Source organism: Bos indicus x Bos taurus, chromosome 10 (assembly GCF_003369695.1).
Source record: "Bos indicus x Bos taurus breed Angus x Brahman F1 hybrid chromosome 10, Bos_hybrid_MaternalHap_v2.0, whole genome shotgun sequence".
Classification (NCBI taxonomy): domain Eukaryota; kingdom Metazoa; phylum Chordata; class Mammalia; order Artiodactyla; family Bovidae; genus Bos; species Bos indicus x Bos taurus.
Window position 1 is genome coordinate 14,341,595 of NC_040085.1, and position 23,666 is coordinate 14,365,260.

General features: G+C 50.5%; 3 protein-coding genes across 6 annotated transcripts; 2 read left to right on the top strand and 1 right to left on the bottom strand.

Moving 5' to 3' along the window:
- Positions 1-253: 253 nt before the first annotated feature.
- SDR39U1 (short chain dehydrogenase/reductase family 39U member 1) lies at positions 254-3,659 on the top strand. 3 transcript variants are annotated; one of them, XM_027553182.1, is made up of 6 exons: positions 254-360; positions 676-782; positions 872-954; positions 1,351-1,472; positions 2,489-2,632; positions 2,906-3,659. In XM_027553182.1, exons 1-6 carry the CDS (start codon positions 345-347, stop codon positions 3,316-3,318), a joined length of 885 nt encoding a protein of 294 aa, XP_027408983.1. In that variant the 5' UTR covers positions 254-344; the 3' UTR covers positions 3,319-3,659. The 3 variants fall into 3 exon arrangements, with proteins under 3 accessions (XP_027408983.1, XP_027408985.1, XP_027408984.1); XM_027553184.1 differs by lacking the exons at positions 254-360; positions 676-782; positions 1,351-1,472 and having other exon boundaries at positions 873-954; XM_027553183.1 differs by lacking the exons at positions 254-360; positions 676-782; positions 872-954; positions 1,351-1,472 and adding an exon at positions 1,479-2,411.
- Positions 3,660-3,668: 9 nt separating this feature from the next.
- Positions 3,669-13,680, bottom strand: KHNYN (KH and NYN domain containing). Of its 2 annotated transcripts, none has more exons than XM_027553181.1 (8): positions 13,298-13,385; positions 12,675-12,895; positions 10,718-11,856; positions 10,430-10,560; positions 10,247-10,343; positions 7,184-7,291; positions 6,876-6,977; positions 3,669-6,442 (listed from the first exon to the last, which is right to left on the bottom strand). In XM_027553181.1, exons 2-8 carry the CDS (start codon positions 12,873-12,875, stop codon positions 6,190-6,192), a joined length of 2,031 nt encoding a protein of 676 aa, XP_027408982.1. In that variant the 5' UTR covers positions 12,876-12,895; positions 13,298-13,385; the 3' UTR covers positions 3,669-6,189. The 2 variants fall into 2 exon arrangements, with proteins under 2 accessions (XP_027408982.1, XP_027408981.1); XM_027553180.1 differs by lacking the exon at positions 13,298-13,385 and adding an exon at positions 13,535-13,680 and having other exon boundaries at positions 4,996-6,442.
- A 248-nt stretch (positions 13,681-13,928) lies between these two features.
- CBLN3 (cerebellin 3 precursor) lies at positions 13,929-18,521 on the top strand. The gene is made up of 3 exons (XM_027553185.1): positions 13,929-14,973; positions 15,255-15,374; positions 15,685-18,521. Exons 1-3 carry the CDS (start codon positions 14,674-14,676, stop codon positions 15,880-15,882), a joined length of 618 nt encoding a protein of 205 aa, XP_027408986.1. The 5' UTR covers positions 13,929-14,673; the 3' UTR covers positions 15,883-18,521.
- Positions 18,522-23,666: the final 5,145 nt, after the last annotated feature.

Here is a 23,666-nt window from a genome sequence, read left to right on the forward strand (position 1 = left end):
AGACATCCAGAATTCGGCGGTTAGAGTAGCTTCGGGCTTTAGGTCAAAGGTTTTTTCTACGCTAAAATCTTCCCTCCTTCACCTCCTCTCCTCTTTGGCTTGTCCCCTCAGTCTACTCCCCGGCCCCGCCTCCTTGCCTGGTCCCAGCCACGCCTTGTAATGAAAAATACCACCTTCTCTACGAATTCTTCCGGGTCGCCAGGCAGGGCCACTCCCAGCCTCAGTCCGGCCCGCCCCACAGCTGGAGCGCGCCTCCCGGAAAAACGCATGCGCAAAAGGCTATAGCGGCGTCCTAGAGAAGATACACTCTAAATCTTGCGCAGGCGCGTTAGGTCGTGGTCGCGATGCGGGTTCTTGTGGGTGAGGGAGGGCGGGAAGGGGGTGGGCGCGGGAGGGGGCAGGTTTATAAAAAGAAGATACAGCCAGAAATTGAGGGCTTAGGAGACTGTTTCTGAGAGAGGGTACCGTCTCATGCACAGGCTACTTGGCCTTTGCTTCCAAGCCCTAGGGGCCGAATCTCCCTAAACCCTGTGTTTCACCCTGCAAGCATCGCGGGGAGGGGGCAAGAAGGAGGGGAGAAGTCTGAAGTCAGATGGGAGGGAACCAGAGAAGGGGGCTACATGCGAGGACGGAAGGCCCCCCCGGGCGGATAAACACCTCGTATTTTCTGATCAGGTGGCGGGACGGGCTTCATTGGGACAGCCCTAACCCAGCTGCTGAAGGCCAGGGGCCACGAAGTGACGTTGATCTCCCGAAAGCCAGGGCCAGATCGGATCACGTGGGTATGTCCATATTCTGGAGGCATGGAAAGAAGGCTTAGTTGGGTGGCTCCTAGCGAGGCCTCGAGGCCACTGTGTGCTTTCTCCCACAGGATGATCTCACGACGTCGGGGTTGCCCCGCTGCGATGCTGCAGTCAACCTGGCGGGAGAGAACATCCTCAACCCTCTCCGCAGGTCAGCCGGGCCCTGAAGCTGACATTCTTCAGAGCAGAGGGCCGATTCTGATGGGAACCTGTGAGCTGTGGAGATTGGGGCTGGCAGATGGAGAACTCAACCCATATTCCGAACTTCTCGTTCCCTCACCCTCTCTCCTCCACACTCACTTACCCTTCTTCCCAGTCGGTGGACCTTACTCCCCATTCAGGATGCCCCCAAGTACCTGTGCCTTTTCCCTCTACAGGAGAGGTGGACCGTTTCTCTAAGCCGCAATGAGGGCTTTACTAGGCGTGGATATAGATGGGCCCCAGGGAAAGAGGGAAGGAAGGGTATGTGCGTATATTTAGTGGTATTTTATTCCCCTCTGTGTTACTCCTATGACTGAGCATGCATGCACGCATGTTTCTCCTGCAGGTGGAATGCAGCCTTTCAAAAAGAAGTTCTCAGCAGCCGCCTGGAGACCACCCAAACGCTGGCTAGAGCCATAGCCAAGGCCCCACAACCCCCCCAGGCCTGGGTCTTAGTCACAGGTGTAGGTATGCCCCCCACGTCACCAGCCTTTAGACTAGCCAGGGAAAGGAGGGAGTACAGTGAGGGGTAGCTCAGGCTCCAGAGTGCTGGTCTTTTCCAGGCACAGGAACTACCTAGGCCCTCATTCCACGCACATTTTTTCTGACTTTTGTGTACTTTCACTGAGAAATGGGGACCTCAGAGAAAGTGAGAGGAGTGGCACTGCTCCCAGTGCCTGAGAAAGCTCCACCTACTCCCAGGCCCCTTATTTCTCACAGCACAGAGCTTTAGGAACAGAATTGTCAGTTTTTGTATTTTGCCTTTGGGACCAAATTTTATATATATATATATACACGTACATACACACACGTTTAGTTGCTTAGTTGTGTCCCACTCTTTGTAACCCAACAGACTGTAGCCTCCCAGGTTCCTCTATCCATGGGATTCTCCAGGCAAGAATACTGGAGTGGCCATTTCCTTCTCCAGGGCATCTTCCCGATCCAGGGATTGAACCCACGTCTCTTGCATTACAGGCAGATTCTTCACCAGTGAGCCACCAGGGTAGATATATATATCTACACACACACGCACGCATACACTATATACACTACACATACACACTAGTCACTATTCTAAGTGCTTTGCCCATATTCCATATAATCTTCACAAGAAATCTATGTGATAGGTATTATTCCTATTTTAAAGATGTAAAAATTCTGCACAGACAGGTTATGTAATTTGCCTAAAGTGACAAATAATTTTGGAGCTGAGATTAAAACTCAGACAGCCTGGCACCGAAGTCTGTTCTTAGCTTCTGCACTCTAGCAGTCTCAGCTTAGCCCTCTAATGAAAGATAAGAATGACTCCAAGGCAGGAACGGGTCAGCTCATGGAGAAGTTGTAGGGGAAACTATCCACGGCTCTGACTACCCATGGAGAGACTCCCAAGGTGCCAAGGAGGGCGAGGTAAGGGAAGCCTTGACTGCAAAGGGCCAGATGGGACAAAGGACACCCAGGGCAGACCAGTGCTGTTCCTCCGGCAGCTTACTACCAGCCCAGCCTGACTGCGGAGTACGACGAGGACAGCCCAGGAGGGGATTTCGACTTTTTCTCCAACCTTGTAACCAAATGGGAAGCTGCAGCCAGGCTTCCTGGAGATTCTACACGCCAAGTGGTGGTGCGCTCCGGTGAGAACAAGGGGTCTGGGTATCAGACAGGGTTGGAATGTCTTCTCTGGACCACGAGGGGGTGGGGTTAAGGGAAGCTGAGCTCACAGGAGATGCCACTTCTGGCTGACCTGCAGGTGGGTGGACAGGACAGCTCAAAGAGAGCCACAGCCCTCACCTGCCACAGAGCAGAGTCAGTATAGGTAAAGAGTGATGAAGGCAAAGTGGAGAGGAACAGTGGGGGTGCCTGGAGGTTGAGGGACCTCCCTGTACCATCCTTCTTGCCTGCTCTAGGGGTTGTGCTGGGTCGTGGAGGCGGTGCCATTGGTCATATGCTGTTGCCTTTCCGCCTGGGCCTGGGGGGCCCCATTGGCTCAGGCCACCAGTTCTTCCCCTGGATTCACATCAGAGACCTGGCAGGAATCCTGGCCCATGCCCTTGAAACAAGCCATGTCCAGGGGATCCTGAACGGAGTGGCTCCCGCCTCCTCCACTACCAATGCTGAGTTTGCCCGGGCCTTGGGCACAGCCCTGGGCCGCCCAGCCTTCATCCCTCTCCCCAGTGCTGTGGTACAAGCTGTCTTTGGACGAGAACGTGCCGTCATGCTGCTGGAGGGCCAGAAGGTGGTCCCACGGCGGACACTGGCTGCTGGCTACCAGTATTCTTTCCCAGAGCTGGGGGCTGCCTTGAAGGAAGTCATAGCCTAAACAGGGAGGCTCAAGGCAGGGCCTGAGGCCTGTTCCTCAGCAGGGGCTTGCTGGTGAGAGACTGCATAAGCTCGGGTTCTCCTCTAGTGACTGAAAACCATCCGGTTCTTAAGCCCCCTTTCTTGCTCACTGTCCCACTGCTCCATCTAATTTAACTGAGAGGTTTCCGCTATTTCAGGGTTACAGTCACATCAAGTTGGGACCTTAACTTCTTCAACTCATAGATATATATCTCAGTTTGGTCTCCTTGCATGTCCTGTTCCTGCCCCATTTCTCCTTCTTGGTATTCAGAGAATGTTTTGCAGTTTAGGCAATAAAGACAAATTAATTGACTGGCTTCAGCTCATCTCTTTGTTCTAGATTCTCCTGAAATTTATTTCAAAGAATGTCATCCGAGATGACCCTTTCCTTTACGTGGAGTTTTGAAAATGGTAACAGGCAACATCTCCCTTCTTGGTCCCTTGACTGCCAAAAGAGCTGGCAACAAATTTGAGGCACAAGGTTATAACAAAGGCAGAGGCGAGAAGACAAGAAGAACGGTGATCCATTTCCGGTGGGCTGTGTGGTCACCCTGCAGACTTACTTGTTCACACAATGCTGTTAGGGTACCAGCAGAGGAAGAAACAGGCCAGAGTCTAGGACAGCCTCTGGTCTGTCACTGGACAGCAGTGAACTGATAAACAATCACACTCTGGCCCGTTCATCAAGCTGCAGCAGGACAAAGCTGTGCAAAGCTTAGGACTGTCGGTAGCCAAGGACCTGCCTCTCATCTCAGGCCACTTCAGTCAACCAGAGTCCCTAGCACAAAAGGGCAGATGTTACCTCAAGCCCACTGCACATCCACCAGCACTGAAAGTGAAAAGTACAAGGAACCTGTCAAAAACTACAAACTTGAACATTTTGGGGGAAAAACGTCCCAAGTATTCATTGAAGACCATCTCCCTCTATCAACCCTGATTTCTGCCATAGTTTGACTAGAAGTAATTCCCCCAGCTCCCAATTCAGACCATGTTAACCAATTTCTTTTCTTCTGAGGGGACTGTGGGTTATCTTTGAATCATTGTCACAGCCCCAACTAGTCTCTCCCCAGTACGACTGCCCCCAGCCCTGCTCAGTGTGGTGTACCTCAGCCATGGGCAGGGGTGGCAACACTGGGACTCAAGGACCTCCTCCATCATCAGCCTCCACATGCTAGCTGCTGGTATGAGGATCTCAGGTGATTTCAACTCCCTTTATCACTCAGGCAGCAAAAGTCAGAGCCTAAACAGAGGGCCTCGTCTAGGGACTTGCTGCAGGGCTCAGACAGCACTGAACCCAGAGGCACCTGTCCTACTTCTTTACCTGGTCTTGGACTCTAGGAAGTTGCCTGGCTCTGTACTGTTCCTGAGGGAATGACTGGCCTCAAAGGTAGAAGTAACAGAAGCATATTTAGGACTGCACTAAAGGAAGGGCTGACTAGTACTGTCTATAGATGAACGTACTGCCTCGGAGCTCGTCGATTCCCTGGCACGGGAGGACTTCAGATACAATGACATGTAGGAACCAAGGTGGACAGAGAAAGTCCTGAGGTGACAGCAGTTGGTCCGACTCTGATTCTTCCATTTTTTGTTTTCCAGATTAGTTCCTCTAGGTACAAGCTCTATAAACCCTTCCCATCCGCATACACGCACACACAGAGCAGAAGTGGGATTCACTTTATGCGACATAGCTGTTCTGTAGAGAAAATGCTGGGGTCAGGTCACATGATCGTTGTCCTCACAGAACATGGCTTCATCAGTTTGGTGACTGCTCAGCGCTCGAGCAAGTACGTTAACCAGAGACTGGGACTAGCCGACACATTCGTTCATCTGTAAACAAACACCTGGATGCAACAGGAGAGCTGCCGTTGAGAGGAACAAACCCTGAGAGTTTACTGGTAATGCAGTCACCCTAATTACCTGTTCTGTAAATGTGGATTGGGGGGGGGAGGGTTGCCCAAAAGGGACGCAGCCATTACAGGGCACATTATACTGAGGATGCAGTGTTAAAATCCAGGGCACAGGCCCTGGGGACAGAGGACCCTCAGCTCTCTGAAAGTGAGGTTCTGGTTAAGAAGCCTGTGCAACCACAGACAGACACACCTGAGACTTGGTCCAAGTACCTTTCGTCCAAAGGGTTTTTCCTCCACGTTCTCATCTCTCCTCCCAACAGGCATTTTTACCCCCGACTTGTAGGCAAAAGTAAAGACCAAGATCAGTCAAGGTGACAGGCAGGCACAGCTGAGACCAGAAGCCAAGTCTCCCTCTGCCTTCTCCACCAGCTCGCTGCTGCCCCACTGTGACCCAGACCCCGGAACACTAGCCTTTCCAGGGGCCAGCATTCCCTTTGGTGCGCCCAGGAGCCCAGCCAGGCCTGGGAAGCGTCCCTGTCCTCTGGCCTTCAGAGCAGCAGCCACGAGGAGGAAAGGCTTAGCTTCCCGGCCACCTGTTCTCCGTTCCCCTCCCACCTACCCTAGCCTCTACCCCCAGCTCGGCGTGGAGGAGGGGCCAGCAGTCCCAGTCTCCGGAACCCACCCCTTGCAGCAGCCCCCACTCCCTACAGAAACCCTGCGAAAGGCAAGGTTGAGAAGTTAAGGCTGAGAAGAACCTCCTGAGAGCTGGTCGAGGTCCTGACTCAAGATGAGATCAGGTCACGTCATGGACCTGTCCCCAAAGTGCTCCACACCAGAGCATTCCTCACATACGAATGCTCTTCCTCAGAACTTCCCTGACACAAAGCACCAACTCAGGGGGAGACTGGGGCAGGGTGTGAGCAGCAGAGGGACCCTCACAGGATGAGCTGAACTGGGTGAGACGAGCTGAGCATGGGGGCAGCCACTCAGCCAGGTGAGGCTCAGAAGTTGAGACTAAGCAGGGCCTCAGAGAGCTGGTTGATGTCCCGGCAGTACGGCTCACGCTGCAGGATGAAGTCCACCTTGTGATCCTGGCCCCAAAACACCTCCAGCAGTTGGCGCCGGAGCCGCTCTGTCTCCCGCGTCTTCCGAATGCCGCCATTGCCTTTTTCCTCTTCTTTTCTCCCCTGCTGCTGATTACTGTGTTCTGTGACGCCCCTGGCGGACTGCTGAGGCTTAGAAGACCCCGGGGCCCTGGGAAGAAGCAGAGAGCAGAAAGCTGATAAGCATCCTAGAGTGAGCCTGAAGTTCTAGAAACTGACCACCGAGTGGCAGTATCAACTCACTTCTGAAGGGAAAATGGATGGTTCCTTTGGAACCGGATGGTGAATCCAGCTTTAGTCTAATAATTACTTTCTGTCCAGCAGAGGGCGTACTGAATGCAACCAGCTATGAGTAAAAGCAACCATTTACCAAATACAACACACTGATGAGGGAAAACAGGAAGCAGGAGCTTCCTTCCCAGCCAGAAGGGTCTGCGTCAGGATTCCTTGGGCCAAAGCCCAGGCAACCTGAACTACTATAGAATATAGCTGGCCTGGACTGAGTCATTTTCCACCGACTCTCCAGGCCTGCTAGGCCCCTGCAGAGCAAGAACAGGGCTGCCTAGGAGCTTGCAGGGCCTTACCTGACTGGTTTCTTCAGGAACTCATCCAGGGTGGGGCCGTTTCGCCCCAGGGGGTCATCCGGCACCATGAAGAGGTTTCCCACAAAGGTGAAAGGCAGCAGGCTGGATGGGCACAGAGAATGTGTCATCACAGAGGAGCCCTTGCCCGCTACCCGGACAGCTAAGACCAACACCATCAGAAGCTGTTGGCTACCATCCTTCAAAGCAGTGTCAGCCCCTTCCCAGAGTCCTCACCCGGTGGCAGGGCACAGCTGGCTTAAGAGAAAGGTCTGAGTCTGTGCCCTGTTCTCAGGGGAGGGTTCCCTCACCGCTCTCTGATGATTGCCATCCACTTCTCAGACTCCTCTGCCAGGTCCCGGAACTGGTCGTTGGAGACAATGATCCCGTCAGTCTCTTCAGCCAGTTTCACCATGAACCTGTCTCGAAAACCACAGCAGCCATATTGGGATTCTCCAAGGTCCCAACCCCGGAGTGCGTTATCGACTCCTGTGACGCACTTCTAGTGATGGAGATCTGGCCCCTCACCTTGAACCAGCCACCAGATGACTGACTGGATATAGGCGCCATGGGTTAGAAAGGAAACAAAGATGAACCCTTTCATGGCCTCCCAAGAGCAACCCGTCCAGTCACCACAACCCTCCACAACACTTTGTGTCTTGTCTGTATGAGACAGAAAGACCTGGCTCTGGCTCTGGCTTCTTCCCTGCTGCCCCTTGAATCAGTCACAGATCCCTCATGCGCCTCCCCTGAGGCCTTCCACTCCGCTTCCTTCATTTCCAGTCCTGCCAGTACCTGCACTACTTGGACAATGCAACTGAGGTACCACTGCATAGCCTCCCGATAAGGGGGTCTCCTGCCCCCAGCCATTTACCACCCTCCAGCCTCTCCTCCCCTGAGAGAACATGCTCTTCCCCTACACAAAAGTCTTCCAAACTTGCCCTTTATCTACCAAATGTTTCTACATCCCAGGCTTGGCAGCTACGGCCTAGCAACCAGCTCCAAGCCACTCTTACTGCCTTATCTCTCCCCATCCTCCCTAATGCACTCATAGCTCCTGCCAAAAACTAATGATCAGATTTCACCCTGTTCTTCGAACATGCCCTGCGCTCTCCGACTTTCATGTTTCTCAAACTGTTCCCTTTATTTCCTCCATCTGGAAGGAAACCAGACCTCACTGATGAGAGGAATCATAAGGGGAACGTCAAAAAAACATGCCTGGGCCCCATTTTAATAATTCTGATTCCACAGGACTGGGGTAGAACTCATGAGATAAGTCCTTAACAGGTTTAGAAACCAAGAGATCCAGTGCATCCGATATCCTTGTCAATCAACAAAAACTCTCAAATCCTTCCCTTCCCACAAGACCCCAGCCAGAAGGGAGATCCCTTTCCTCTTGGTTCTATACTGTTTGATTTACAGTTTCTTTGGGCTTTTTGAAGTCATGAATCCAGTCTTCCCTGATTCCTGCCTCCTTTGGCAGGCCAGACACCTAGTACCACACAGGCAGTCAGTATCTGAAACCAGTGTGGTATAGCCTTGGTCGTTCAGTCGTGTCCAGCTCTTTGTGACCCCATGGACTGTAGCCCGCCACACTCCCTGTCAATGGGATTCTCCCATCACGAATACTAGAGTGGGTAGCCATTCTCTTCTCCAGGGGATCTTCCTGACCCAGGAATGGAACTCTTGACCCCTACATTTCAGGCGATTCTTTACTGTCTGAGCCACCAGGGAAGCCCTAGTGTGGTATAGAGGGGACCATTAATCAGGATTCAGAATGACAGATGTCTGGCTCTGAGCTTCTGTCTGGGAAACAAACAGGTGACATTATAAATATATATGGTATCATATAACAAAAGGTATTTTCAAATTAAGGATAATTGTACTATCATCTCATTAGATCATATGTTGTTCCACAGTATTCAATAGGTTTGTGCTACATGCCACTGTAACTAGGCAAAATACAAAATTTATATTGTGGCTCTGCCTATCAGGACCTACACAACTGTAGACACGTGCCTTCAAAATGTATTACAAGTGACAACCTTCAGTTTTAATTCTGTGTCAATACTGGCATGTAAAGAAGGTTCTGTATTCCAGATAACGTGTGAAATCTAGGCATAAAACAGAACTGCATTGGGAGAACATGAATTGTCTGTTTTGTAGAATACCATTTACCTGTTAGGGAGTAAAAGCTAAATATTTGAAAAAACAAAATATATAATCAGTACAGCTTGGGAACTCTTTTTTAATTTAAAACTGAGAATCCTAGAGAATAAAGAACTTATCACTGTAATTTTTTCAAATTGGTTAATTAGCTTTTAAAATCCACCCATGGGACTTCCCTGGTGGTCCAGTGGTTAAGAATACACCAGCCAATGCAGGGAATGAGGCTTCAGTCCCTGGTTGGGGGAACTAAGACCCCACATGACACAACAAAGATCCAATGCAGCCAAAGGCAGGGAGAAAAGCCTATTAAAAAATAATAAGTGAGATCCACCTGTCTCCCACAGTGTGTGCACCAGGGAGGAAATGTGTCTTGTGTTCCTCAATTAAACCATCTAGCAGCTTTACGTTCTCGTTCTTCCTTTGCCACGTCATAGCCTTTGCCAAGAGAATTAACTACTCCGACCCTCTGTCTCCATTTCTGTACAATGGAGATAAGACGCGCTGCCACACTTGACTGAGTCTGTGAAAAACTAAAGAATATCACTGTCCTCCAGCAGAGCACCTTGAGTGAGGAAAGCACATACCTTAGCTTCTTTTGATATTCACAAGGAGGACAATGAATGGAAGAGGAACTTGAGACAAAGAGGTTAATCCACTAAGAGAACCCACAATGACTATGCGACTTGAGGCTCAAATTCAGGCCTTCAAATTCTAAGACCATTGATCTTTCACTTATCTTTTTTTTAAATACCATGTTTTGTACAGCTGTATTATGCATGGAATCCATTCTTTGTATCATTATTTGGATCATTTACTCTGGTTTTCCCAGAAGGTTGGAGAATTTCTCTATGTGTTTGGACATCTAGGTTGTAAGAGGCATTTGTCAGCTAGCTATTCATATCACCAGCTTTCCCATGCTTCCATTAAACCAGTGTTTTCTAGATGGTAAGGCACTATTAATATAAACACGAAGCATCCTTTAGTTTGATCAGTGAAAAAGTGAAGGATGAAACAGAGTTGTTCACCATCCATCTCATCCTGTCTGCAGGGCCGGTTTACCTCCCCAATCATAGGGGCACATGGAGAAGTGGCCCTTTTTCCACGACTCAAGTCTTAGTGTGAAGGGGCCAGAGCTTCTGTCTCCCCCTCAGTCTCCCACCAGGCTCCCTGAATGTCAAGTCTGTGGACAAGAGAGAAGCAAGTACCTGTCGTCATAGGAGGAGATCCTCTTGCCATCTAAGACCCGGGAGGGTGTGAGGGAGAGCAGGCTGAGGGAATACAGCTTGTGCAGGAAGTGACCCTCTGGAGAAACAGAGGAGCACAATGGGGTTATCCCTGAGGTGAACACGGGGTCCATCCCCAGACACAAGAGACCAGGCCCAACTCACCTCTGACCTTGGAGTCCTTACTGAAACGCCACTGAGGCACAAAAACAGTTATGTCGCGGTGGCCTCGGTCCCAGAAGTACTGCACGGCAATGGCGATGCCCCGGCTGGAGAAGTAGTGCTGGAGGCCGTGCCTGCAGTGGGAAGGGGTCAGCACTCAAGGGCCCTGGAGTGGAGACCTGGCAGCCTGGCTGGACTGCCCTCTGCTTGGCACATGTCCCCAAGGTGAACACAACTGCCCATCTCTACCTCATCCCCTCCCTGGGACCCTCAGCCCCACCAGATACTCACACCATGGCCACGTTGCTGCCATCGATGACGATATGGCGGAGGTCTGGCTTGCCTGGCACGTTAGCAAGGCACAGGGTGAAAGGGTCTTGGAGAGCCTCCTGGAAACGCTGTGTGCCAGTCACCAAGTTGCCCCCCCGGGTGCCTCGTTTCCATGGAGACCCTCGGCCTCGAGCCACAACCAGCTGCTTGTCTGCTCGGTCTCCCCTGTCCCCTCGGTCTCCACAGTGCCACGGGGGTTCAGGAGCAGGTGGGGGGCTGGGCACTCTTGGAGGTGAGGCTTCCCCATTATGGAGCCGCTGGAGGAGGGAGGCTCCCCGGAGCTGAGATGCCCTCTGATAGGGGCCCTGGGTACTAGGGGGCTGGCCCTGGACCCCGAGCCTTCCTCTTTCCTGGGGCACTCCCTCCTTCCCCAGGGCCTTCCCTTTCGGAGGCCCTGCCTGCCCGGCCTCTCCTCCTCCCGAGGCCTCTCCTCCTCCCGACTGTGGCCTGAAGGCCACTTGTCTCTCCCAGGCCTCTTCCCCGGGCCACTCCTTCCACCCCAAATCCATCTCCCTGGCACCACCCTGCTTTGTTCCCTCCTTCTCCACGGCATGTCTCTCTCCCCTTGACTCTTGCCACCCTGTAGGTCCTGTGTCCAAAGACACTCCACCGTCACCCAGGGGAGTCCTGACTCCCTGCTGCTGAGCGCCCAACGGACCTGGGCCCCCCCAACCCCAGGACGGGAATGCTTGGGGCCCCTGCCCCCGGGATGCCTCCTGCACCAGGCTCAGCAGCTCCTCCTGGACGGCCTGGGGCAGCTGCAGCAGGGCCTCTGTGTGGGCATCCCCCCGGGCCTGCAGCAGGGCAGAGAACTCCCTCAGCACTCCAGCACACTGAGAGGCTCCAGGGGATGGCCCCAGACGAAAGTCCCAGCTCAGCCGCTCCACCAGCTCCTCCACTCGACTCTGGACCATGACGAAGGCCTCAGTCAGGCCACTGACCATCAGCGAGCCGGGCACTCCAGGCACCAAGTGGGCAGATGTGCTCCAAGTCAGGCAATCAAGGAAGAAGCCCTGGGCTCCCAGAAAGATGCAGTGCAGTTTGGGTGGGTAGTGGATTTCATTCTGTAGCTCTGGGCTACAGAGACCCTTCAGGTACTCCTGGGGGAAAAGGGAGGGTAGGGAGGTAGGAAGAAAAAGGAGATTGCTGGAGTCTTAAGTGGTCCGATAGCCCCTTCAGGCCCACTGCTGTCTCCTGAGCTCCAGGATGCCTGGGCAGAGAAATAGAGCCCTATAGATCCTGAAAAAGGTGGGGATTAAAAGAGGTTGGAGAAACTCACTCCTTTCCCTTTTCAGTTGACAACCTGTGGCTGAATTTCCATTTAGAACTCGACTCAACTTAAGATATTGTTGTTAAGTAATTGGTTAAAAGGCTGTCTCTTCTAAACATTTATGTGTATGTATGCTGCATATCTCCATCATAACGATCATCAACACTAACTTTTACAGAGCTCATGCGTTACGCCTTACGTGCTTTATCTCACTCACAGTAAGTTCAGTGAGGTGGATACTGTTATTATTCATACTTTAAAGATAAGGAAACTGAAACTAGGACTATAAGGATAGTATTCAGTGGCGGTGCCTTACTGGAAGCCCTGACTAACTCCAGAGGAAGCAGTGTGGGCTTCCACCACTCAGTGAATTCCTTGGTGGGGCCTGCTTGCCCAACCAGATTATCTCTGTTCTCCCTAAGAGTACAAACTGATTCAACCTGAATCACTTATTTCCAAACCCTGGCAGAACCTGGGTCATTACAGCGGAAATGAAACCAAAACTCTGTACAGAGAAGGTGCAAGTTCGTCAAAGCTCAGAGCCAGTGAGACAAGCAAGAAGTGAAGATCTTCCCCAGCCCCTCCTCTCTCCTGCCTCCTCGGGGGAGGGTCATCGTTTCCCCGGACGGGTCAAGGAGAGGCATTCACCTTGGCTCTGCTGGCGTTCTCTTTGGGGCCCTCCAGCTGCAGCCAGATGTGAGGGTTCTCAGGACAGTCCTTCGGAAGGACGCTCATCCCCACCCTGAAGATGCGCTCCACGCGGGGCAGCTGCTCCCGCACCTTGTCCTCGGCCTCCGCAGACACCGCAAAGCGGTCAGGGGACGGGGAGCCGGCCCCCCAGGTAGGCATGGCTGCTTGGCCGCCCGACCCTGGGAAGAGGGAAAGCAGCTCAGAGCCTTGATGTCCCCTCAGCCCAAATCTTGGTCTCCTAACCTAACCAGCTATCAACAGGTCGCACCTAGTTATGAAACCTGTAAACAACCCAGGAGGTAACCAGAACTTCAGTCCAGTTGGAATAGGGAGGGAATGTCAGATTATCTGGACACGGGGGCCTTCTCCCCGGAGACGAAGTCACGGATAAACAAGGCTGTCTATCTGGGATGGCCGTATGGCCTTTGGAAAATGACGACCACAGCCCTGAGCAGGAACGGGGAGGAGGATCCAGCTGGGTCTGGAGGCCAGAAGGAGTGGACAGGTGACGAAAGAGTCCCTCTCCTCCGGGTCTCTGCAACCTCCGGGTCCAAGACGGCCTCTTAGAGATGAATCCTCACCAGGGCTTGAACTGGGTTCTCCTCTGGGGTCCCTCGTCGGCCATTTCCAAGGTTCTGGCCACTCCCACCCCTCCCCCTCCCCCTGCTGCCCCCCTCGGTCGCGCCACGCGCCCCACGCTGGGCCGAGGGGCCGAGCCGGGCCCCGCCTACAGCCGCTGGCGGCTGCCGCCCCCCGCCTGCGCTCGGCACTGCGCCCTCTGGCTCCCGCAGCCCGGGCGCGGGGGAGAGCGCGCCTACCCGCCTCGCCGCCCGCTGCGGCCTCGGTCCCGCCGGCGCCGCTCGGTGCCCGCCGGCCCCAGCTTCGCCCGCGCCCCCGGCCCAGGGAAGAAGGGCGGGGGGCCCGAGTCGGGGCGGGCCTTTCCGATTCCTCACCCAACGGGGACCTCTCTTCCCCACATCACAAACAATTTTTTGAGTCACTTCCTGGCCGGGGGCGGAGTCAGCTGGGCCCCTCCCGGGGCTGGGCCAGCACCGAGCCCCGAAGCGCGCCCCCGCCCCCGCCAGCCGCCAGCTGCTCCCCGCCCCCGGCCCGAGCCCAGGCCGCGGCCCCGGCCCTGGCCCCAATCGGGGCCCCGCCCCCGGTCCCGCCCTCGGCCGGCCCGCCCCGCCCCGCCCACTCGCCCGCTCTGGCTCGGAGGCTGCCGGGTCAGGTCTCCTCGCTCTTCAGAGTTTTCAGTTGTTTCTCTGGAATGAGGAACCAGTTCAGGGAGAGATGGAGGTGAAGAGGGCCTTAAAGGGACTAATCCAGTCCCTTCGAATGATGATATAGAAGACCAAGAAAAGAAAAAGACTGGCCCAGGATCACAGGATAGTGACACCCTTGACCCAAGCACTTTCCACTAAAACAATTGTGGGGAAAATACAAGAACATTCCCTTTCTTCCAACAGTGGAAAAGATTCTGCTAAGAGGGCTGCTGACTTGTGAAGGATTTTTGAAGAGGGGAGGAGTGAAGAGGAAGGGGCTGTCACACATCTGCACACACTCACATACACATACGTGCACTCACAATCTCACACAGACACCCAGTGGTCCCAGTTCCAGCCTTCAGTGCTCTCCAGAGGGGCTGCCCTGGGGTTCTGGTTGTAGCCCTCCTGTCTGGCTGTCTCACTTCTCCTCTCCCTCCCAAAGCCCAGCTGCTGTCATTTTGTGCCCTGCCAAGGAGGAGGGAACTGCAGTGACAGCAGGAGTGAGAGGCAGGACAGAGTCGTGGGGCCTGGAGTGGGATGGAGAGAGAGACGCCAAGACCAGGTGACCAGGAAGGAGTCCCAGAGAGAGAGCTGAGAAGCAGGTTGAGGGGTGGTGAGAGCCTGGGGGAGAGGCGGGAAGAACCAAGGAGCAGAAAGAGAAGGTTTGTGGGTCACAGAGCCACTCAGCCATGCTGGGAACAAAGCGACACTGGCCGCCAGGTCCCTCACTCAGCCTGGGGTTGCCTTTGGCCCTCACACTTCTGGCCCTGAGGGCCGGGTGGGCCCAGGAGGGGACAGAGCCAGTCCTCCTGGAAGGCGAGTGCCTGGTGGTCTGTGAGCCTGGCAGAGCTGCCGCAGGAGGGCCAGGGGGAGCAGCCCTGGGAGAGGCGCCCCCTGGAAGAGTGGCATTTGCTGCAGTCCGCAGCCACCACCACGAGCCAGCAGGGGAGATCGGCAATGGCACCAGTGGAGCCATCTACTTCGACCAGGTAATCCCCCTACCCTGCAAAGACCTGGAGTCACTGTCCAAACCCACTCTGCTGCTAAGGAAATGGCCCTGCTGTGGGTCCCGCTGCCCGTCTCCTTTCCCTTCACTCCCACCATACCTTCCTTCCCTTTCTCATCATTTCTTTTAAATCTGTCCATTCTTCCTGTTTAGTCTACTTGCCACCCCTTCCTATCCTTACTCACTGCCCCTTCCCCCAATGCCGTGGCTTCTCGGAGCCCCAAGCATCCCCGAGCCCCACTCAGCAGGGTCTGCTTCCCACAGGTCCTAGTGAACGAGGGAGGTGGCTTTGACCGCACCTCTGGCTCCTTCGTGGCCCCTGTGCGGGGCGTCTACAGCTTCCGGTTCCATGTGGTGAAGGTGTACAACCGCCAGACTGTCCAGGTGACCTGAACCCTAGGCCCTGTCCCATCCCTGGCTCAGGAGGGGGAGGGAGGAGGGGAGCGCAGGGGACCCACAGGCAGACCTCCATTAAGCTACATCCTGGGGGGCCAGGAGCAAGGGTGGGGGAGGGCCTGCTTAGCAGAGATTGGGAAGGAGGCACAGAGTGCAATGCTGGCCACCTCTCAGTCATCCAGGAGGGCGCACTGAGCCCCAGCTTCCAGAGTGTCTCTCTGGGGCTGGAGAAAAGGAGGGAAGTGGGGTTCCTGGGACAAGGGCCAGGGAGAGGTGCTAACTGGATTCCCCTCCCCAGGTGAGCCTGATGCTGAACACATGGCCTGTCGTCTCGGCCTTTGCCAACGATCCAGATGTGACCCGGGAGGCGGCCACCAGCTCTGTGCTACTGCCCCTGGACCCTGGAGACCGGGTATCTCTGCGCCTGCGTCGAGGGAACCTGCTGGGTGGTTGGAAATATTCAAGCTTCTCTGGCTTCCTCATTTTCCCACTCTGAGGACTCAAGCCTTTCAAGGATGGAAACCTAGCCCCTGACCTTTGCCCTCTGCCCTCTGCCCCAGAAGTATTGTCTTTAAGGCAGGAGAGAGATGCCCTCTGGCTGCATTTTTATTCCACTTGCTTGCATGGGACCTTGTGCCAGACATCCAAGGTGAAGAGTAGAGCTCTGGTGTCTCAGGACCTGCCCTTCTTACTCCACCCCCACAATTGCCCCCCCCAGCCTCCCACTGCATCTCCTGCCTGCAGTCCTCGGATCAGGGCAGGGTTTGGCAGCTAGGGAGACCTGTGCTACTTTGCAGACTCTGCTCTTTCTGTCCCCCACCCCCCCACCCCTGCTTCCTGCTTGGTGCTATTTGGGAACAGGTGGTTCAGGTGAGCCTGACAGGCCCCTCCATGGGACCAGATGGACCAGCCTCAGCATACCCAGCAGGCTCCTTCCTGTGAGGAGTGCCAGCATCACAGATCTCAGCCATCGCAGTCAGAAGCTGAGCCAGCACTGTGTGGGCCAGGGCAGGAGGGAGGTTCAGCCACTAGCAGAAGTGTAGGGAGGGCGGCAGGGCAGCCGAGAGCCCGTGACGGCAACAGGAAGGGGGCATGCACCCAGGCTGAACACAGTGCACACTTTTCGTGTACAGGGGGCAGCCAGCAGACGGTGAACCCAGGCATCTATTTGCGGCAGATCCCAAATGGACTCTGGCCCTCACCTCTCCACCCAAGACATGGGGTGTGTATGTTTGCTTTGGCTGAGAGCAGGTATACAGAGCTTCTTTTGGCAGCTGGAGATAGAGGTAGGTCACACGCAGGCCACGGTAGGTCTGCAGGCATGGAACACATCAGTGACTGTGGCTGCCTCCTAGAACTGCTCCACCTTTATAGTCTGAAGTTCGATCACTTCAGGCTCTGACCACCACCTCCTTCCTCCCAGCTCTCTCATTGACCTTCACTGTACCTATTTCACACATCCCACAACCTCTCTTCTTTCTCCTGATTTATGGCATCTTATCCTCCTTCTCAGACTTCCTGTTACCTTGGATTCCATGGTGCATCCCTTCAACCACTCTCCTGCCAGTATGATAAACTTTGTCTCGCCTCTCTGTCCCATTGGCCCAGCATGGATGACTCTATCAGTAAAGTAATTAGAGAATGATGGTCAGTGAGATCATATAGGATCACTAAAGAGAGAAAATGCTGTTACAGCTAGGTTCAGGGATTACAGGATATAAGGAGATATGCTGCAGAGACAATAAATGTAAAATTGTATTTTAAAGTCAAATAAAAAAGGATTTGGTAGTGCTTGAGTTAAATAGGAAATACCAATGTGAATTTGTGGTTTTCAAAAGAAATTACTTTTTCAAACTTTATCGCTAAAGTAGCATAAAACAACATCAGGGAAAAATCTGATGTGCATTCTTAGCACCTGGATCTTTGCCTCAAATATTATTCACCTTTAAAGGGATTCAGGCTCCCTCAGAGAATAGTTCCATGCCATGAATAACTCTAGGCCTCAAACATATTGGTAAAGACAAAAAGCAAAGATTTTTTTTTTTTAATGTATAGGGTAGATCTATGAAGGCAAAGGAGCAAATTTTAATAGGCTTCCACAAATTGACTTTTGTGGCATTTGTGACAATTTGATAATCAAAAGGAAAATAATATAGTTAATTGGAACAAGGTGAATTTTTAAAATCCACAACTCTGTTGTGATTTTCAAAAAGAAAAAAAGCAACTATACAATGTACAAAAATGTAATTAATATACGGAGTGAAGAACTATGACCATAATAGGATATTTTTAGTTAATTTTGATAAGTAGAAGAATATAAATATAACAGATATTATATTTATTCATAAGGCACATTTATTTTTCTTATCTGCATAAGTAGGGATGGGTGGCTCAAGAGAGCTCGGAGTAATTCCAGAAAAAACTGGAACTGTACCAAAAATGAAAGAGATTGATTGGCACCATCTGGTCATATATTACAACTAGAAAGGAAGAAATTCCAGCAGTGTGTTACATGATGATGAATTAGTCAAACATCCAAAGGATAACTGCTCACTGCTCAAACATGATCCTTCATTTCTTGGGAAAGAAAGCCTGTATACTACCCTACTAATTATAGTCAGATTACAGTAACAATAAAACCCAAAATAATACTGGCTTAAATGAAATGGTAGATTATTTCTGTCTCACGTAGAAGAATCTGCAAATAAAGAGTCCAGGAATGGATGGTAGTTTTATGAGCATCACAGCCCAGTTTCCTTTCTTACTGTTCTACCACCTTTAGCATTTTACCTTCTGACCCAAGGTGGCTCCTTGAGCTCCAGCCATTACATCAGCCTTACAGTCCCCAGAAAGGGGGAAGGAAGGACACACCCATTTCCTTTCAAAGAAGCTTTCTGAGAGGTACATCCAACAATTCTGATTGCATCTCATTGGCTAGAATTTTGTCATATGTGTCCACATTGGGTAGGGGTGGGAAGGCTAGAAAATAAGTCCTTATTCCAGGCAGCCATGTCCAGCTAAATGTCAGGAGTTATATAATAAGAAAGAAGGGGAAATTGGATATTGAGGAAAACAACAATATTGGGGGAGTTTGTAAAAATGTAAAATGAGCTAAATAAATTTGTAAATGATGTCGGTTATTGTATTAGTTTTCTATTGCCCTGTAACAACTACCACAAAGTTAGTGTCTTAACACAACTTTGACTTATTATCTCACAGTTTCTATAGGTCAGAAGTCCAGCAAAGCATGACTGGATTCTCTGCTCGGGGTTTCATTAGGTCATGTAGGCAGGGCTGCCATCTTTACTGAACTGAAAGAATCCATTCCCAAGCTCATTTAGAATTCAGTTCCTTATAGTTGCAGGATTAAGTTTCCTACCCATCAATCTTTGGGCCAACAAGGTCAGGCCAAGTACTTCTCACAGTACCTCTCTGACCTACCCTTAGGTTATGTGTCTGACTTTAAAAATTCTCTAATTTTAATGGCTCATATGATTAGATTGGGCCCACACAGATAATCCAGGAAATCTCTCTATTTTAAGACCTTTAACTTTAATTACATAGAAAATGTCCCTTTACCATTAAACGCAGGAGGTTTGGGTATGGACATCTTTGGGACATTTGCATGTTATAATCATTAAAGATGAAATAATTTAAAGAGAAATTATCCAGTTACAATACACTAATTCGTGGGAAAAGTGTGGACTTGAAAAGTTCCAGTGATGTATAACATAAACACTGGCTCATATTTTCATCATCTTAGAAGTTCAGGTAGTTCCCAGGTCCCAACCAAGAATTCATAATTAATTATAATAATTAATAATTTGATTAACAATTCAAAACATCGTCTCACTGAGATAATATTCTTCTATTGGATATCTAAATTCAATAATTGGTCTGAATTGAGATAATGTCCTTCTCTTGGGTTTACAAATCCATTTTTATAATGAGTATAAGTGTAAAAAAGTTTATAATCCTTATAAGATACATGTGCTTTACCAAAATGTTTGAAACATGTAGAGAAGCTGACATAATGATGATTCTTCTGAAATGTGTAGGAAGATTTAAATTTGTGATCAATGTTTAGATAATTTGATTTGCAAAATGTGTAGATTTTGACTTGGTTATATAAATAGTGTTTAAATATATAGACAATTTTTTCATAAGTAGTTCTGTGAAGTAAATAAATTAGACAACAAATAAAGCACAGATGGTGGCTAGTGTTCCTCTCCAGGCACAAAAATCTCCTAGGACTTTAAGGAACCTAAGAATAGAATCCAACTGTCCACCTTCTCTACACCCACGCCCTCGCAGCTGATTGCTACAAAGAAAAGTCCTGCTGAAGGATATGCTGTGGTTTAAAATCCATGGTCTCTAGCTGCCCCTGGTCCTCTATCCTCCCAGCAGTTCTTCTGTGGTTTTCTTTGCCAGCTTCTTTTCTCATCCTCCCCAGAATCCAGCTGAAGACTTCTGTTCTCTCCTTAAACCTCTTACTCCTCCAACTCTGCCCCCACCACCCGCAGCAGACTCTTCACTCTGCTTCACTGAGAAAGCAGAAACCCCAGGAGACACCCTTCCACCAGCGTATCTGGAAACTCACCGTCCTCCTCATCTCTCCCTCCTATCTGGCTCAGTAGAAGTCTTGTCCTTCTCTCTGTCAAGGCGGCTATCTTCATCCACCAGTCGTGGATTCCGTTTCCTGCAAACATAGCCTTTTCTTTTCCTCTCCTCCCTCCTGTAGGTTCGATGTCTCCTTCCCCACTCTCTCCTTCTGTTTAGCTGTTAAATAGACTCAAGTCTCTTAGATCTAAAACAGAAAGAGATGGATGTGGAAACAGTGGCAGACACGTAGTTACCCTCAGCTTTATATGCTAGTGAGCGTCACCTCTCCTCCCCTTTAGAGCCATATATCTATGCACACAGGTTGCTCACACCCCTAAGTCAACTGTGGCCTCTGCTGCTCTATCTGAACTGCCCTCAGCCGGTCACACAGGACTCCCGCGTCACACAGGACTCCCGCGTCACTAAAGTCACTATCGTCTGGTCCTCTGTCACTCAGGCTCTCCCTAACATTTGACCCTGTTGGCCACCCGCTCCTTCTAGAAGCACTCCCTGCCCCCACTTCCCTGACTGTGCATGCTCTGGGCTCTCCCTCCAACTCTCTGCTGAGGCCTTTTTCAGGCTCCTGTACCCCGGCCCATCTCCTAAATGTCAGTTTCCCTTGAGATTCTGTCTTAGAATTCCTTTTGTCCTGACACACTCTTAAAAGCTCGAGTCTCCATCCGTGTGCTGACAACTTCCACCTTTTTTAATCTCTGTCCACAACCTCCCTCCTAAATCTCAGACTTGTACATGGCCCATCCCACCTTAAAGTAAACCTGCTAAAATTAGTCTTTCATTCCTAATCTGTTTCCTCCTTCATTCTCTGTGTCTAAAAATAGACCATCCCTGTTGCCCCAAGGAAACACCAGCCACAATCCTGCCTCCCTCTCCCACGACCCCCATCCAGTCACTCACATCCATCAGTTCTATCCATTGTTTCCCACCCATCCTGGCTCAAACTCCCGACATCACAGATAGAGTTCTATGAAAGCTTCCCAACTGGCCCCTTGGCCTTTGGTGAGTCTGTTCTTCATACTGGGGTTGCCATAGTGATCTAGTTAAAAGAGCTTCACTGCCTTAAAGCCCTTTAGGGGACTGTGGGGGAAGGGAGAGGGTCTAGGATTAAATCCATATTCCTTAATGAGATTTTTTAGGTCCTTTGCAATCCAGATACTGCAATCTCCTTTGATTCATTTTTCGCCGTCTACAGGAGTGTAGAAACTTACAAAATAGCACCATTTATTAGCCGAGGGAAAATGACACCCCTTATGTGTTGGGGGACATGTAGCTGGTATATTAAATTAAGGATATACAGATTATGATCTGCTAAATGAGGAGGCGCAAGCCACCACATGGGGTCAGCAAGTAACTCCCTCGGTTGCCCAGCTGGGGAAGTAAAAACTTGCAGTTGTTTTGATTGAAGGTACAGTACAATCCACAAAGGAAGTAAAATTGAAAGACTTATTACTTAGCCATCCCAGAAACCAGGAGCAGGGAAAGGGAGGCAGTGAGCAAGGAGAAGGGCAGTGCTCTGACCCAGTTCACATGTGAACAGGCTAGCAAGAGTATATTAACGTATACGGTGATTGGGGTGCAGGTCACTAACTTTATACAGGTTCAACACTCAATGGTCGTTTTCAAAGGTGCCCCAGGAAAAGCAAGTGGTAATTTGGGGCAGGAATCCTAAACTCAAGTCCTTATCCAAATGTCCAGACTCTGGGTCATTATACTGTAAAATGCCTAAACAGCAACTCGAAATAGCTTTTTTCTCATTATAGCTCAGAAAGCAAGGGCATGACATTTGAGTCACTTGATCAGGGCCAAGAGAATTGTTCTTGGACCCAACTGAAGTAGACCAGCTCTGTTTTAGTTTATGAATTGTCTTAATCTGGACCAAACTGAAATGGAGAAATCATAATGAAATGGAGAAATCATAGAATACATTAACAAAAGATGGAGAGGTCATAGATTAGTGGGGAGAAAGTAACTCTAGCAACAAAGTGAATATACTTGTGTGAGAAACAGTAAATGTGGTGAAGGTGGTGAGTATTGGAGCCTCTCACTTAGTAGCTGCACATGACCTTCAGCAAAGTATTCAACCTCCCCTTGCCTTATTATCTTCTTCTACAAAATAGAGAAAACATTGTATCTATCCCACAGGATTGGAAAGCACAGACCAAGTATCTAATATATGTAAGTTATTGTTACCATAGGAACTAAGAAACAAGTCAAAACTGGTGCATGTCCCAAGGACTCTTGGACAATCTTTTTAAAATGTGTAGGATTTTTGTATTGTTTTATTGTAGCCATTTACCTGTTATAATGCTTCTTTCTTTCAGATGTGTTCACTTCTACCCAGAAACACAGGATATCATAAAGAGTCCCTAGGAAAACACGGTATATCAAGGCTTAGGGGGGTGCCCAGCTCACCAGATAGTTATGTACTTAAAAAAAAAATTTATTGGAGTTTAGTTGATTTACAATGTTATGTTAGTAATTTAAGTACTTTTTAATGTGAGAATGAGATACAGTATAGAATGTTCTCTATATTTTGTTTATGTCTGGGACTGTCTGATGACTTTGTAATTTCTATGGTTGAGACTTGGGAAGCTCAGCTGCCAGTGCCCAAAATGAGAAAAGGAAACTGTGATGGTATAAAGGAGAGAAGCAGGGACTAGTGGTTTGCCATGCCCACAGTGCTCAACTGTGGAACCATCTTCTTTATTTGGCCCTCTAAAAATAGGGGGAATCTCAAATCAGATTCTTGTAAATTGTTCAACAGCGAAGAAGAGAAATCTCACCAACAGGAGGCTCATAAGCCAGTGTGTGTAAAACAGGAGTATTGCTTAAAGTTCTGTTGAGTAGAAAGTAGTGATTTTGCCAAGCCCCTCCTGGATCAACTTCCTCTTAGGAGGTATGAACCTTTCACTTACTGCCCTGTCCTAAGAGCACATGCATTATTTTCAGTGAAGGAGGTCAGGGAAGACAAGACCTCTCTGGATTATGTGTGAGCAGAGGCTTCAGGCTCCTGTGCTGTGGGCTCCTAAGCCATGCTCCTTCCCTTACCACTCTGCACTGTATTTGCTTGTTGAAATGCCTCCCTCACCTGGCATTGGGCTCCAAAGGGCCAGAGACCATGCCACTGCCACTACCTCCACCCACTCCACACTAGACAGGGCCTGGCACACAAGATATGCTCTATAAACACTAAGTGACCATAACCACGTGAGCCGGGGAGTTCCCAGGAAGGAAGGTTCCTTCCTGCCCCTCCATCCCCCGACCAGTGCTGAATGGACAAGTGAGAAGAGCAGCAAGAAGTAGACACCGGAAGTGCGGAAGCTTGGCCAGGGTTAGGAAGGTCTCTGAGCCTGAGGGGCAATAACAGCCAGCGTTCTAGGACAGGAAGAGAAATATGAGCTGTGTGATTGCCTTTGTCTGTTGTGGCTGCTATAACAAAAACAACAGAAATTCAGTTTTCACAGCTCTAGAAGCTGGACGTTCAAGATCAAGGGGCTGGCAAATCAGGTGTCTAATAAGAGCCCACTTCCTCACTTGCAGATGACCATCTGCTCATTGTATCCTCAAGTGGTGGAGAGAGGAGCTCCAATTTCTCTCTCTTCTTACAAGGACACTAATCTCATCTTGGGGACTCCACCCTCATTACTTTATCTAAACCTT